The sequence below is a fragment of the Rutidosis leptorrhynchoides genome, chromosome 4, assembly GCF_046630445.1.
Source record: "Rutidosis leptorrhynchoides isolate AG116_Rl617_1_P2 chromosome 4, CSIRO_AGI_Rlap_v1, whole genome shotgun sequence".
In the NCBI taxonomy this organism is placed as follows: Eukaryota; Viridiplantae; Streptophyta; class Magnoliopsida; order Asterales; family Asteraceae; genus Rutidosis; species Rutidosis leptorrhynchoides.
Window position 1 is genome coordinate 142630155 of NC_092336.1, and position 17700 is coordinate 142647854.

At 35.0% G+C, this 17700-nt stretch overlaps 1 protein-coding gene across 1 annotated transcript in view; it reads right to left on the bottom strand.

Annotated features, from left to right (window-relative positions):
* LOC139841092 (cytosolic sulfotransferase 13-like) overlaps positions 1 to 17299 on the bottom strand; it is a 46374-nt gene extending 29075 nt beyond the window's left edge. Inside the window, exon 1 of the mRNA XM_071831324.1 lies at positions 17121 to 17299. Within this exon, the coding sequence (XP_071687425.1) occupies positions 17121 to 17299 (179 nt within the window). The remainder of the gene's footprint in view (positions 1 to 17120) is intronic.
* Between the last annotated feature and the right edge of the window lie 401 nt (positions 17300 to 17700).

The window sequence follows — 17700 nt, forward strand, 5'->3', positions numbered from 1 at the left end:
TTCTAACTGCATTTGTAATCGTTCTGTTATCGGATAGCAATGATTTTCAATACAATTTACTGTTACAGACAGAAGAAAGAATTTATTTGTGATGTGCACAGATTCCCTAACTTAATTGATTTATAATTAATACCTATTAATAATTAATAATAATACTAATAATAATTATATTAATAATTATTATTATTAATATATAAGAATAATGATATTAATTATAAAATGTTACAAATAATATTATTAATGATAATAATAATAAATTATATTTATTTTTATGATCCTAAAATAATGATTTTTGTTGATAATGGTAATAATTATAATAGTAATTAAATTCCTAATTTTTCTACTAATTATGATATTTATAATGATAACAATAATAATACAACTATGTTTTAACTTGTAAATATATTTTATTAATCATATAATATTTAATGATTATATATTATATAATAACTTATATTGAGTATTAAACTTTTATGCATTATAATATACATATATTAATAATTATGTATATAACCCGTATATATATATATATATATATATATATATATATATATATAATTATTTATGTATCTATTTATTTACAAGTAATAGTTCGTGAATCGTCAGAACAGTCAAGGTTAAATGAATATATGAAAACAGTTCGAAAATTTTGAGACTCAACCTAACAGACTTTGCTCATCGTGGCAAAATAATATAAAGATTAATTTTACATTTGGTCGGAAATTTCTGGGTCGTCACAGTACCTACCCGTTAAAGAAATTTCGTCCCGAAATTTGGGTGAGGTGGTCATGGCTAACAATAAAAATGTTTTCATGACGAATATGAGTTGATAAATAGAGTTTTATCATTATTGACTAATATAGATAAAACAATTCGATTATGTGAAGCGTACGAGTGAAGCTGTCACAAAAGAGTGAAATGAGAAAATAAAGATTCGCCTTAGCTTTTGACATAGTCACGTTTGAATTCCAGAATTCAAGGGATTTAAAGAAAATCTTCTAATAAAAAAAAAAATGTAATAGCATGATTAATTAGTACACGGTTGGAATCATGGTGAGAACAGAAATATCAAGAAAATTTATTCGTGATATGTTTAGAGGTTAAGTTGAATGAAAGAGTTATGTAACATGGCACGCGATGACGTTATGATCTGTGAATCATCACGTTTCATTTAGAAAATCAGCATGAATTACTGTAATATAATCACGTTGGCCAACCGTCATTATATTATACTAACCCATGCTTTAATTCCCAACACTTCTCCACAATTCATTCATAATTTATACTTAGATTTTACAGAAGTTTTCAATTTAATGGAATACAGAAAATACGAAGAGGTAGATAATTTCGGACAAGAATATTTATAAAAATATCCTCAGAAATATCGAAGATATTTATGATGATATTTTGGAATTCCTAAGTTCAAAGGTTGATGAGGAAAAAATTTTCGCGAGATTTTAACATGACTTCGGAGCAAGATATTCTTTAAAGATTTCATCGGACATTGAATCATTTGGATTCCTTGAAGGCAAGTTTAGTCTTTGTGATTTGTCCACGGCTTCTTTCATAGTTTCGCATAATCCGCTTTTCGGTACTAAATTTTCTATTGGGCGTTTCCAACATTCCATTCTTTATTATCAAACTTTTGGCCGTTTAGACCATCTGTGATTTTGCTGTTTCCTCTACATTTAATGCTACCATATCTGAATCATCGGTTATCAATCCGAGGTAGTTTCAAGAAAATTGTGTTTTTAGATGATTAAATGCTGATGGTAATATGGTGGAATATAAAAGGTTCTCCGGTAATGATAAAAGAGTACTCATATATATAAAGGTTATAATATGGTTGTTTCGAATGAATAGTCGAAGTTGTCTTGTTGAAGTTGTGACAAAATTTGCTACTTTGAAAGAGATTATCAAGTTATTTTGGGTAATCATAACACTAAGGAATTAGCACAACTACGTGTTAAACGTTTACTCAGTTTTCGAGAGTTTTTCAGAAGCATATCTATATGCATAAATCTTTCCTTTCGTAGATGAAGTGCGGTTGGTTCATCCTATCGATTGAGGTGTTTTCGAGAATCATGATAGGTTTGAACGCAAATTGTAATCGTCAAGATACAAATGAGGTTTAAGATGAAATCAAGTTACAAAGGGCGTTTAAGATGAAATCAAGTGGCAAACTCGAGGAAATATTCAACTGTAGTAGATGTAATTTATTTACGATCTTTTAAGTCAAAATGTGATGTAATTAATATTTCTTACTCTTGTAATACTTTTTAATTATTCATGATATTAGTCCAATAGTCTAATAGTTCAACCAAAACTAGTATATTATAAGGATATAGTCATATAGGAACAGTTAGCTAGGAACAGTCAGCTAGGATTTGGTTAGCATAGGTTTAAAATTTTACGTAGTTAATTAATTGGTTACTAATCAATTTTAATTTATCCATTATTTTCTTCATTATGCCACTTGTCAAATCTTGATTTGGATTCTGATAGGTCAAAATCCAAATATGAAATTGAATGAAAATGGTTATTCTGTGGTGAACGAATACGTGCATCGGTGGATGTAAATAGGATAGTAAATGACTGTTGAATCAGATTTGATAGAATGTACAGTGTAACTTATTAATGTGAAATCTAAATATTCCTCGGGTATTACCTACCCGTTAAAATATTTTCACCATTAACAGTTTGTACAAAGGAATTTTTAATTACAATCTTTATGAAAACATATATACATATATATTTTCTTCAGATGTAATCATGGATTTAATGAGTTAATATGATATTAAACTCATTTGATTTACCGTTAGAACAAGAATATATAATCTCTAAAACATTAGAGATTACATAATCGCCAGGTCGTACGAAGATAAATGATGTAGAACGATACGTAGAACGATGATTATACTTGAGGTACAGAATGAGATGTTGAGGCATAGATTGTTGATGATACTGGTGCTGTTATTGATGGTACTGTTGGTACCGATGATGTTGTTGAAGCTGGTAAATTTTGCACCATATTCTCCAAATTGATTACTCGAGCGCGAAATTCGTTGACTTCTTCTATTATCCCGGGATGATTGTCGGTTGGAAGGAGCGGATGAATAAGTTTAGAATTTTGGATAGAATATAATCGTGACGAGTTATCCTGGAAATAAGAGAGAAAATGGTATTTCGGACAGGTTCGCCCGTAAGCGCTTCAGGTTCATTGCTGAGAGGTGAATTCGGTTGTTGGAAGGATTCACCTTCTTCTTGTCTCCATTGATTAAGTCGACTACGAACCCATCAGATGAATTGAGGATGGCTGATTGATTGATTCATTCTGGTGACACCTCTTTCGGAGCTTAGGTGAATATTCATGTCGGAATAGCTGTCGGAATAACTATCGGAATAGCTATCGAAATCTAAGGGACTCGAACTGGTTGAGGGATTCATCTCGTACGATTAGATGAAGGATTTTCGATAAGAAATAGATTATAGGATGTAGATTAGTACCCTGCAATACATAATTTACATATGCATATATAATACTAAAATCCCATAAGATACGGAGAAATCTACGGAAGTTGTCAGGCAAAGTCTACAGTAACAGATATGCTAAGATATGAATTAGCAGATATGCTAAGATATGAGTTTTGTCTATATACTATCTAGGCAATGGAGGCAGTAAGATGTGTCTAGACTTTAAGGATGATAAGTAAGTAAATTCCGACACGAAATGATAAGCAAAACTTTTGACATGCAGACACGGTCGAAGTCCAGACTCATTAATGCATCCTAACAACTATCAGTTAGACACACTAATGCAAGACCTGGTTCACTAAGACCACCGCTCTGATACCAACTGAAAGGACCCGTCCTAATCCATCTGGATGAAGTCATCAACATTTGATCCCAGAGCGATGATCGACTCCAATTAATGTCCTTAAAATGAGCAAATGCACAGCAGAAGATTTCTTTCATACCTGAGAATAAACATGCTTTCAAGTGTCAACCAAAATGTTGGTGAGTTCATAGGTTTATCATAAAATAATAAAATTCATCATTTTGATAGACCACAAGATTTAAATGCTACATGGTACAAATGGGCCCAAATCCTATACCCACCTGTAATATACATGCGGTATCTTTAAATACAGTACACCTTTCTCGTGTACGAAATCATCTTTCATAAATCTTAGTAACCGTACACATATTTTGTGCACAAAAATAACATACACATAACCTGTGTATAAAATCATTCTCTCGATACATAACATTCACTTTTCATTTCTTTCATAGCTTGGCTTGGTAACCGACCTTAACATATAATGCGCATCAATAATATCCCCAAAACAGAACATCTCGTCTGTATAATATATAAACTTCGAAGTACTAAACACCACGCCCACTAGCTCTTCCGTCTAGTGAACATGTTGGGTGGGGGTGTTAAACCCGGTAGCTACCTTTAGGATTCGCGTCAATTAGGCGTGCACTAATTCTCAAAATTAGTGATGTTCCCTAATTCTTAGGTTACCAAGCAATAATAATCAGGGAAAAAATATTCATATCAATTGTGGCAATTATCACGTCCACATAATTCATTCGAGGAATGTTTTGCTTGTGTCTATCTCGTCAAAAATTTATAAAAGCATTTCATGTATTCGTAGTTCAAAATGTATTTTAAAAGCATTTAATAAAGCAGTTGTAAAAGCAGCGCATGTATTTTCAGTCCCAAAAATGTAAAGAGTTAAAGGGAACAAATGAACTCACCATACTGTATTTTGTAGTAAAAATACATATGACATCATTGAACAAGTGTAGGGTTGGTCTCGGATTCAAGAACCTATGTTATTCATATATATTTATTAAAACCTATACTTGTAATCGAACAAGTTTAGATATTATTATTAATTGTTATTTCAATAACTTGTATGTTTCTTTGGTAACTATGTTAACTATATTTATTTTATATACTTTAGATAAATAATTAGTATTTATTATGAAATTATTAATGTTGTTATGCGATATGCTTTAAATATATTCTTATATAGCTATTTAATTGGTAAAATAATATATATAATAATAAATAAAAATTTGTATCTTTTTATGATAATAATAATAATACTAAAAGTAATTAGATTTAGTAATAATACTGCTATTAATAGTTTTGATAATAATACTAATAATAAAAGTAATATTAGTAATGATAATAGTTGAAAAGATAATAATAATAAGATAAAGATGTTAGTTTTCATAGAAATAATATTTTAAATAATAATAGTACTTTTAATAAAAATGATGATTCTAATAGAAATTTTAATAGTCATATTAATAATAATACTATATATTTTAATAATAATAATAATAATGATAATAATATTAATTATTCTAATAATTTTATTTCTAAAATTGGTAATTATAATAATTACTTAATAACAATCAATACTAATAAATAATAATAATAATAATAATAATAATAATAATAATAATAATAATAATAATAATAATAATAATAATACTAACAATAAATAAAAAAATAATAATGAAATAATAATAATAAGAGTATTAGTAATAGCTACCTCAAAGGAGTATCCCTTAAAAAAATGCCCAAATCTGGGTTTGAACCCGCGACGTCCCGCTAACCCAATAACATCCTTAACCATCGTTCCAAGACTGTTTTTCTATTTTAATACCGAATTATATCTTACAACCCATATCATTGTCATATACCTATACCCTAACCCAAATTACATCGGCTCAACAGAAACCTCATAAGCCATCTCATCTTTGTGATCATCATCATAATCACATGTAACCTTCATCATCAAGTTTATTCGATTCCGTGAACTCACAGTTTCATAATTATAATCAAATTAATCGACCTCATTCAATCCCATATCTCACTTATGAACATAATTAACTATCATAAACTTGGCATCTTCGTTCATGTATCATTAATATCCCTGTCATCCTCAACTCATTAACCCCAATCGAATCCTATTATAATCTTCGACCCAGATTAATCATAATTAAATATATGACCCTACTAGCAAAGTTTATTCATTCTAGCTCTATTTTATTATCATAGACAAACAAAAGTTTGTCTTGCAAGTGGGTGTATTTTCCTTTGTTCGATTAGGACCTACACAAGCATTAGCATCACTCTTTCTTTGTTGATATTAAACATCATCATGCACCCATGATCCATAAAAAAATTATAACGCATGCCAAAAGAATCATGTTTGTTTAATAGTGGTCGGCTTCCACTTGCACAACCTAAATCCTGTTAATTTATACTGATTTTTATTTTATAAAGTGACTTTACAACACTCAATTGTGATGGCCTTAGGCCATAAATATATCATAAATATATATGGCCCGTAATGTAATTTTTTTTTTTAAAAGTCTCAACCCAAGTTTCCATTACCCCATCTCTATCTTGCTATCATTAGTAACGTACTTTGAAAACCGAAAAAAATGGATGCTTTTGTTGGCCAACAAGTGATGCCTTGTCCCCTTGATTAACAAAAAGCGTGTTGTGTGTGTGGTTTACGAAACAAAAGGAAACAAAAAAAAGAGTATATTATGTTGGGTAATTGTTGACTAGCGGTTTACAGCACATCCTTTTAATAGTCCCATCTTATTTTCTTCTCATATTAGTCGGATAGTACCCAACCAACAAGTTTACTTGTGGTTTTCGATTTAAAATAACAAAATAGAGTGGTGTTTGATATGGGTTTCAAGGTGGCGTGTGGGCTGTGTTCATACGAAATAGAAATAGGAAAACAGAAGAAGAAATAAAAAGAAGAAAAATAGTGATTAACAGCTACAATAATACGTACATGGGTGTTGTTTTTGGTGGCGGGTTTTGGACAGAAAACAGTAGCAACTGGTGATCGTATGTGGTGGTATTGGGTGGTTGTGGCGTGGTTGTTTAAATGATAAAGGTGGTGGGGTTCTAATGGTGGTGTTAGAGGTGGTGAAGGGAGGTTGTCGTTTATTATGGTGAAGGTGTTTTGTTGATATTGTTTGATGAAAGTGGCGATTGTGGTATTCGAGTTAGGGTGGTGGTATGGTTGTCGAATGTGATCAAGGTGTGGTGGTTCGAAAAATTCACGACATACTGATGGTGAAGGGTTTGATTTGTTTAAAGAAAAGAAGCATTTAAGGTGATCTAAGGTGGTGATGGAGGTTGTTCTTTTTGTTGGATGAATAACGAAATAGAGAAGAGATAGAACCATGGTTAGGGTTTGTGGTTATGCATGATCTCCAAAATAAGGGTTTTCAAGAGTGGATATTTGTATGAAAGAAGTGTTTCATGAATGTGAAGATTGATGATTTGATCCTAAAATAAGATAAAAGATGCAATGTAATTGATTAATTTTATGTAGCATTTACTTTAATCAAGGTTGTTTTGTAGTGTATGGTGGTCGACAGAGTTATCAATCAGAAGCAGAAGAAACGAATCCAAAAATATAAAGTTGATAATGATTTCTAACTGCATTTGTAATCGTTCTGTTATCGGATAGCAATGATTTTCAATACAATTTACTGTTACAGACAGAAGAAAGAATTTATTTGTGATGTGCACAGATTCCCTAACTTAATTGATTTATAATTAATACATATTAATAATTAATAATAATACTAATAATAATTATATTAATAATTATTATTATTAATATATAAGAATATTGATATTAATTATAAAATGTTACAAATAATATTATTAATGATAATAATAATAAATTGTATTTATTTTTATGATCCTAAAATAATGATTTTTGTTGATAATGGTAATAATTATAATAGTAATTAAATTCCTAATTTTTCTACTAATTATGATATTTATAATGATAACAATAATAATACAACTATGTTTTAACTTGTAAATATATTTTATTAATCATATAATATTTAATGATTATATATTATATAATAACTTATATTGAGTATTAAATTTTTATGCATTATAATATACATATATTAATAATTATGTATATAACCCGTATATGTATATATATATATATATATATATATATATTTAATTATTTATGTATCTATTTATTTACAAGTAATAGTTCGTGAATCGTCGGAACAGTCAAGGTTAAATGAATATATGAAAACAGTTCGAAAATTTTGAGACTCAACCTAACAGACTTTGCTCATCGTGTCGAAACAATATAAAGATTAAGTTTAAATTTGGTCGGAAATTTCCGGGTCGTCACAGTTCGTTTGGGAAAAAGAACACGAATCAGCTTTTCAAAACTTGAAGCAGAAATTGACCACCGCACCTATCTTATCTCTTCCTAAAGGCAGTGATGATTTCGTCGTATATTGTGATGCCTCGAAAAATAGTTTTGGTTGCGTATTGATGCAAAGATCGAAGGTTATTGCCTATGCTTCTCGTTAACTAAAGATTCACGAGCGAAACTACACAACGTACGATCTCGAGCTTGGAGCCATTGTCTTTGCGCTCAAATTGTGGAGACATTATCTGTATGGAACTAAAAGTAACATCTTCACCGACCACAAAAGACTCCAGCACATATTCGATCAGAAACAACTGAACATGAGGCAGCGACGATGGATCGAGACGCTGAACGATTATGAATGTGAACTTCGTTACCATCCTGGAAAGGCAAATATTGTAGCCGATGCCCTGAGCTGGAAGGAGAGGACGGTACCTCTTCGTGTCCGCGCCTTGAACATCATCATTCATTCAAATCTCAATAGTCAGATCCGAGTAGCTCAAGAAGAGGCTCTCAAGGAGAAGAATATTTCTCAAGAACACTTGAACATCCTCGTTTCACGATTCGAGGTTAAGGAGACAGGACAGCGATGCTTTGCCGGAAGGATTTGGGTACCTAATCTTAAGTAGGATGTTGCAACTTACGTTGGTAAGTGTTTGACTTGCTCGAAAGTTAAGGCCGAACATCAAAGGCCATCTGGATTACTTCAACAACCCAAAATCCCGCAATGGAAGTGGGAAAGGATTCCGATGGACTTCATCACAAAGCTACCGAAGATGGTAGGCGGTTATGATACCATCTGGGTTATCGTTTATCGACTTACCAAATTTTCACACTTCTTAGCCATGAAGGAAACGGACACGATGGAGAGACTTGCTCAACTATACATCAAAGAGGTTGTATCCCATCATGGTGTACCCTTATCGATTATCTCAGATTGCGATACCCGTTTTGCTTGTAGATTTTGGCGTTCCTTGGGAACACGTCTCGACATGAGTACCGCATATCACCTGTAGACCGACGGTCAGAGTGAACGAACGATTCAGAATTTGGAGGACATGTTGCGTACCTGTGTTATTAACTTCGAGAAGGCTTGGGAGAGACATTTTTCGCTAGTTGAGTTCTCTTACAACAACAGTTATCATTCGAGTATTAATGCCGCACCTTTTGAAGTGTTGTATGGCGGCAAATGCCGTTCTCCTATTTGCTGGGCCGAAGTAGGCGACAAGCAAATCACCAGACCCGAGGTAGTTCATGAAACAACCGAGAAGATTGTCTAAATTCAAGTGAGACTTAAGGCAGCCCGCGATCGCCAAAAGAGTTATGCCGACCTTAAACGTAAAGACTTCGAATTTAACGTGGGTGACCGTGTAATGTTGAAGGTCATACCTTGGAAGGGTGTGATCCGTTTTGGAAAGCGCAGAAAGTTAAACCCGCGATATATTGGTCCTTTTGAAATCTTGGAGCGTGTTGGACCCGTAGCTTACCGTTTGGATCTTCCGACTCAGTTGAGCGCAGTTCACCCTACTTTTCACGTGTCGAATCTGAAGAAATGTCTTGCTGAACCAGAACTTGTCATCCCTCTCGATGAACTTACGATTGATGACAAACTCCACTTTATAGAAGAACCTGTCGAAATCATGGACCGAGAGGTTAAGACTTTGAAGCATAATAAGATTCCAATTGTTCGAGTCCGATGGAATGCCAAACGTGGACCCGAGTTCACCTGGGAACGAGAGGATCAAATGATGAAGAAGTATCCTCACCTCTTCCCGACTTTAACACCTGCCTCAGCTTAAATTTCGGGACGAAATTTCTATTAACAGGTGGGTAATGTAACGACCCGACTTTTTCGACTTGCTTTTGTACCTTGTGTTTTTGCGAAACTGCGTATTTGTGCGTACTGTGCTACTTTATACTCTGGAATCTTTTTACACATGGCTTACTTTCATTTATATGTTAAAACGTGCCTTTAAGTACGTAGCATACTTAACTTGATCACCGAAAACCTTTATGACCGTTAGTGTCACTTGACGTTACGAACAAACTGCGTACTGCGTACACGTTTAACTTTTGTCGTAATCGGGATATTATGACTACGAAATCTTAATTATTATTTTATAATAATAATTACTTGGGTTTATGGATGCTTAATTACGCGTAGTAATTTACTTATGCTTACTAGTTAGTCTTGTTGGACTTTCTACCTTGTTGGGCCTTAGCCCACCCTACACTAGTTAGCGGACTATTTAATTAGCCCAATTATTATTAGCTAGTGACCCATTAATATGTAAGACAAATGCCCATTTATTAGAGGGAACATACTAGCATTTATGTCAAGTATTATCCTAAATGTTGCATGGGATCCCAACATAAGCACCAACTTTAGACAACCATTAACCAAAAAGCAAACTTTTGTCCCCCTTGTCCCCCCTCCAAATTCATGGCCACCACCACCACCCTCACCCCCCATTCACCTATAAATACTAGCCTTATTCCATCCATTTTACACTTGCTTTCATTTGTAATTCACACACACACACTCTCTCTAATTCTCTCTAGTTCTTTCTCTCTCTAAAAGTGTAAGTATTTTGAATTTTTCTTCTTCTTCTCCTTCTCATCATCAAGAATTCATCATCATCATCATGGGTCTAGCTATTTAGCTTTTGATCTTGATTACATCTTGTAGATTCAAACATGGATTTGAATCTTTCAAGAACATGGAAGATTCAAGCTTTCTAGCTTTGAATCTTCACCCACTTTATAGATCTATATCTTTTAACTTTAAATCTTGTTATTTTGTTATAAAGATTCAAACTTCTGTTTGTAATCTTCATGTAACTTAAAGATCCAAGCTTTATGCTTCAAGATCTTCAAGAACAATCAAGATGCAAGCTTTCTAGCTTGGATCTTCATATCTTTTGTTGGATCTAAGTTTTCTAACTTATGATCTCACTATTTTGTTATAAAGATCAAAACTTGTGTTTATGGTATTCATATAACTTAAAGATCTAAGCTTTATGCTTCAAGTTCTTCAAGAACACTAACGGTTCAAGCTTTCTAGCTTTGTGACCTTGAAACTTGTGTGAAAGGGATCTAAGCTCTCTAGCTTAGGGTTCCATCACTTCATTTGACTTAGATTATGTTCATACTTGCTTGATTGAAGTAAAGTTTGTAGCTTTAGTTGTAAATGTAACTTGTAATTGTGTTAAGACTAAGGATATGATGTAACCTTGGTTCATCATCCATCTAAGATTCTTAAATGAGTTGTGTTCTTACTTGGTCTTAACATATTGTGTGTTGATGGTAGAATCTTAGTCAAGGTGATGCTAACCCATCAACGATTTGTTCACTTGAAACTACAAGCATCAAGGATGAGAACCGTGATGAGCATCAAGCACTAAGAACCTCACCGGAGCACCTTGCTTACTGTTTTCGGGATCTGATCAGACAACTTGGGCTACTGGAAAGTTAATTTTCAGTTAGTTTGGTTCGAGTAGATGATTTTTTGTTTAGACCTCGTCTTAATCCGAGTTACGGTTTAGGATTTATGGCCTTCCGAAAGTCATTACACCCTATTAACGTTGTTCTAAATTTCTAACCTACTCGCACTTAAACCGTCACCACGATCAAACAAAGACGAGTTTGGTTCTGGAAATTGGTCAGCAACTAGGGGACTCATATACAGAGCCATAGCCACTGATTACGGGTCTTTTCGATTTACGTAGAGGTTGTGGCAGCTGACCGAAATTAGCCTATTGTTTTGATCTCTATTCTTGTCAAACTTACTTAGCTTTTATGATGATGAACGATGATGATTATGACACTTAAACTTATTTTGTGCACTATTAAAACTTATGAGGATAACCTACTGACCTAGTAACCTTTGATTTAGGTTGACGACCATTCGGACCGACTTACTACTCGCATACTTTCATTATCGACTTTAACGCTCTTATCACTGTGAGTTATAGCATCCCTTTTTACTTTAACTATTTTTGGGACTAAGAATACATGCACTTTTTACGTTTTACATACTAGGCACGAGTACTTAAACTTTATATATGTGTGGGTTATACAACGGCATAAACTTTCCCCTTAGCTCGGTAACGTTTAGTCATTGGTTTTTGAACCGGTGAACACGAATCTTAGATATGGATCCATTGGCTTTGACATCCCCACTCGGGCTAGTTGCGCTAGAATTTAACGGGTGTTTAATACTTCGTAAACATACGCACTCGCCAAGTGTACTTTTAGGGGGTTATAAACGTTAAGTTAGTTAACAAGTGCCCACGGTTAAACATATACTTTTCATACTGTATTGGAACACTGAAATCTCGTGGCCTACCTTACATTACTATTACAACTTAAAATATAGCTCACCAACATTATTGTTGACGTTTTTAAGCATGTTTTCTCAGGTGCTTAGAGGTTTTTTGCTTCCGCTATTTAGACTTGCTGTCTTGGTGTTTAGACTTGCTGTTAAGGACCTACTGTGCTAGAATTCCGCTGCATAATCTTAGAGATGTCTCAATCATGGAACCTTTCTTTTGCATTCGTAGTTTATGTTATTTTCAAATAATGACTTTGTAACGACCTTTGTGTCACGTTATCTTTTGTAAACGCTATGTCTTTATGAATGCAAACTGGTTTTCAAATAGCATGTAGTACTTGACCGTGTAAAGATCATGTTGTTGACGAATCGTACACGATGGTTTTATACGGGGCGTCACATCAGGTGATCTCGACTGAGATGCACGACTGATTTATCGGAGTAACGTATGCTTAAGCATAGAGACGTATGTGGGACTTTGGTGGAGTTCGCTTAGCGAACGATTAAGGAAGTCGATTGTGATTTGTGGTATGAAGGTGCGAAGTCGTCGCGTGTACGACATCTCTGGTAATTTTGTATGACGGCTCTGAGAGCCTAAAGTGAATTTGCAGTGATTCGGTGTTTACGATTAGTGATGAGAATGATCATGTGTGTATGGAATGGTAATTTCCGCGGGATGTTATCATCTTTGCGGTAAGAATGTGGAGCTAAATCCTAAGTGGGGAGTTTTTACTGCCACCCGAGGAAGCTCCCGTGGTACTAGATCAAGTGAAGTGTAAGACTTCTTATGTAAGGTGGTCGTGTAGCACCAAAGTGAGGTATGAGATCAAGTGCAAAGATGGAGTTCACGGAGGTGAGATAATGAAGTTGTTGTTGCAGGTGCTCTCGAATGTAAAATCTGGGTTGCTATGAAACTTGGATCGTATTGTCGAATAGGTACAATTTCTATATTGTGGTGGATACTGTATTTTCCCTGTCGGGAAACGTGATCTAGAAAATTGTCAAGTGGATTATTCCACTTAATGGACGATTGTGAGGCGAGAGTGGCGGTTCTGATTGTTTCACATAGAGACACGCAAGTGTTGTTTTGGTTGCGAGAATGTGTACCATAGTGATGTGACCCTTAGGTTGCATTGAAATGTCGAGTCCATCCTTAACGGACGGTCTAGGTAGGAAGGTTCACCCGGCTTTGGTGAATATTTTTGTGGGTCGTGTGGTAAATCGCGAATTGTTACGATGATGATTCGTTGTTGACGGGATTCTAGTATATGAATAGTCTCCTTACTAGTACTAGTAAGCCGTCTTGTGTGAATATGTTGTAGGGTTTGGAGGAGGAACCCTGTGTCGAGTGTTGATGTATTATTTAGCATGTGATGTATTATTGTCGCCCTGGATTAGTCCAGAGACTGGTGGTCGTGTGCGGATCGATTGATGGGAAAGTTGTGTTCCCAGTATAAATATTTTGGGATACCAAAATTTCTTTGTTGAAGGAATAACCTGGTTGTGGTGACTGTAAGAAGTACTAGTCGGAGGAGCGTGTCGATTGCCCCGTTGGCATCGACTTGTAAAATTGCGAATCACGGGTTTTCTAGGGTGGAAAACAAATGTTTGCACATAAGCGGATGTGCGATCGTTGAGTGATACGGTTATGGACCGTTGAAAGTACTGAGTTTCGACGCGGCATGAATCCTTCTCGATTGGGATTAATGCAAGACTTGGTTCACGGTGTAGTGGACCTAGTAGATCGCGTTAGGTGATGTAGTTATAGATGTAGCTTGTTGCGAGTTTTAGTCGAGAGAACTTGCAGGGATAATGGTGTTTTTCGTATTTTGACGTTGAGTGTATGAGATATCGCTTGTTGCGGTAATGTGTGGTGAGATCTTAGAATTTACGTAAGATGTTATCAGATGTCGACCTTGATTGTGTTTCGTCGGATACGTAATTACTACACGTGTGACTCCGCATTTGGAGGCGAGAATGTTCAAAGGGGAAGTGCTTAACTTCTAGTATTCGGTGCGAATCACGAGGACGTGATCCAATCTAAGTGGGGAAGAGTTGTAACACCCTGAATTTTGTGCGTCAGGAAATGTTTCTGAAGGTGTCAGAAAATGTGTGCACCAGAAAGCGCCACAAAAGGTCTACCTAACACTTATGCATTTTCAGAATTTACATCAGAATCAGGATTTGTCAGAATCAATCCCTGAACTTCAGAATCTGTTTAGACCCTTGTGCGCGCCGCGCACATTCAAGGGTGCGCACCGCGCACCCCACCTGAGACAGTTTTCTGCCTTTTTCTATTTTGAGTTAAATGAGGGGATTTTTGGTCTTTTCACTTGAGGACAGATCTGTAGCCTTATTGGCAGATTTGGATCCAATTATAGATCACTTTCACATCCACAACTCTCTCATCTTCAAACCCTAGAGAGAGGAAGAGTTTTAGAGAGGGAAAGCTCCATTTGGAGAAGAAGGAGGGTGACTCGGGTTAAGGTACAAGAGTTAAGGTTGTTCACCTCGTTCACGGCTATGTTTTGGAAGTGTAGGTAAGTTCTAACTCTGAATTTTATTGTTTATGATTCTTGTTCATGTTTGGGGTTTGAGCTAGTTAGGGTTATAAACCCCATTTCTCATGAAATTGGGGGTTTTGTTGTATTGCTAGTGTAAGTGAACCCGATTATTGTGGGTTTAGGGTTTGATGATGAATTTGGAAGTATTTGTCTTGGTTTGGGAGTTAAACCTCTAGATTGAAAGGTTGTTAGTGACTTTGATGTTCTTAAGAACAAGTTTTGCTAGTCAAAATCGATGTTGACTTGGTTTGGTGTCAAAATGGGTTTTGAGTCAAGTTTTGGTGAATCAAGTATGTAAATACTTGATTTAGGTATTAATTGGTGTTTTGGAAATATAATCACTAGTCGTTAGTGATTTTGGGCGTTTTATAAGTTTGGTCAAAATGGGTAAATTGAAATGGGTCAAAATTGATGACGACACTAATTTGGATTAAATGAATGATAAACGCTTTTGTTAAGTGTTAAATAATGTTTTTGGATGTAATTACTCGCGAGAAGTAATTTTGGGGTTAAAGTGATATTTTAACATAAGTCAAACGTGGTCAAAAGAAATATGGGTCAATATTGCACGTGTTGGGGTTTTGGTGTAATCGGTGTTTGAAATGATTACTACGTAAGTGGTAATTTAGTGTTAAGACCTAGGTTTGGTCTAATTGGTGTAAAGTATGATTTGGGTTAAACTGTACTTTGTTGTGTTGGTTTGAATTACCACCCGAAGTGGTAATTGATTTGTGTCCATTAGGTGTTAAATGGGCGGATTTTGGTGAGCAAGGTGTGATTCCTCGGCTAAGGGAAGTTTGTGTCGGGTTCTCTTTTAGAGAATGGCTATTTATGTGTATATTGTACCTATGTGTGATATAGGTGGTTACTTGCTCGAATTTGAGGACGAAGATCATGGTATACATGATTTGTGCGGGCATTCCAAGGTGAGTGGAATGATTATATATGTATGTATATAATGTATTTATTTGTATGCTATGGTATGAACCAAAGAGACGGTAGTGCCATAGTATGTGTGATTGTGCTATGATGTGAACCAAAGAGCCGGTAGCGTCATAGTACGTGTATTGTAGTGTGAACCAAAGAGCCGGTAGCACTACGGCACGAGTTGTTAGAGTGTGAACCAAAGAGCCGGTAGCACTTTAGCGCGAGTATAACTCGGGTTGTGATGTGAACCAAAGAGCCGGTAGCATCATAACCGATGCGTATGGTGTGAACCAAAGAGCCGGTAGCACCATGACGCGAGAATGGTTAACCATATGATTTGTGTATGTGTTGTAGTGTAGCATATTATATTGTTTGAGTATATGCTATTGGTTATGCTAGCTTACGATATTAGAGGTTATTAGCCTTATACTTGAGATGGTTGCTAATTATATTGCTAGCTTGTATGCGGTATGTGTGTAAGTGACTGCAAGTAGGTATATTATATGTGTATATGTATAATTATTGCATTCACTAAGCTTTATGCTTACCCCTCTCGTTGTTTACCTTTTTTAGGTATTTTGTTATGAGGCTAGCTAGTTGTTAGACTAGTTGCGTAGGAGCGCTTGGGCTCGATGGGGTAGCTTTTGGATATGCGGACGCGGATTGGGGATTTGGTAGTCCCCGGGATTATGCTCTTGGTACCGGGTTGGGTTATAGAGTCCTAACTCGTCTAAGTGTAAATTGGGATTGAAACTTGTATTTTGTACGAAAGTCGTAAAACGGCCGACGTGGGCCCGGTGTCGTAAAACTCGTTTTATTATTTGAACGTGTTAGTCTTGTTTATTATAATGTGTTGTGAAAAGCGTTTCGTCTAAAAGTGTCGGGAAGTGGGAGATCTTTAATCAAAATTTGGAAAATCCGGACAGAGGCTGTCAGGCCTTGTGCGCGCCGCGCACCTAAAGGGTTGCGCGCCGCGCACCCTTCTGAAATAAAAAAATAAAATAAAATCTTTTGCTGCGTATTCGATTGGATAACGGGTTGAGTCGTTACAATCCGCCTGAACGATACCAAAAACCTTGGTAAAGGTACAAGTCTTCATTCATATAAAATTTCTCCTTTGGAAAAGTGTTGTATGTATCCATGTATCTATCAAGGATTAGAGACAAATTGGCAACTTTGAGAGATTCTAGACAACGTTCACTACTTTGAGAAGGTGTAGCGCTTGACATTTGAAGAAAATATATGTATCAAAGTGAAAGAGTTTTTGTTACTTACCTTCTCTATATCTCACGCTATATATAGAGATAAAGAAGAGTTTCAAAATTAGGTGAGGCAATTAGCTTTCTTGAAAACATGTACATCCAAATTGATCAATTATACAAATAGGTGAGGCTAATGAAGCGATCCGTCATAATCCATAAGGACGAATACAATAACATATGATTACATTGCGAGGTATTTGACCTCTAAATGATACATTTTACAAACATTTCATTCGTTTTAAAAGACAAACTTTCATATCCTCGAAAGTTGACAGGCATGCATACCATTCCATAATATATCCAAACTATAAATGACTTAATAATAATCTTGTTGATCTCAACGACTCGAATGCAACGTCTTTTGAAAT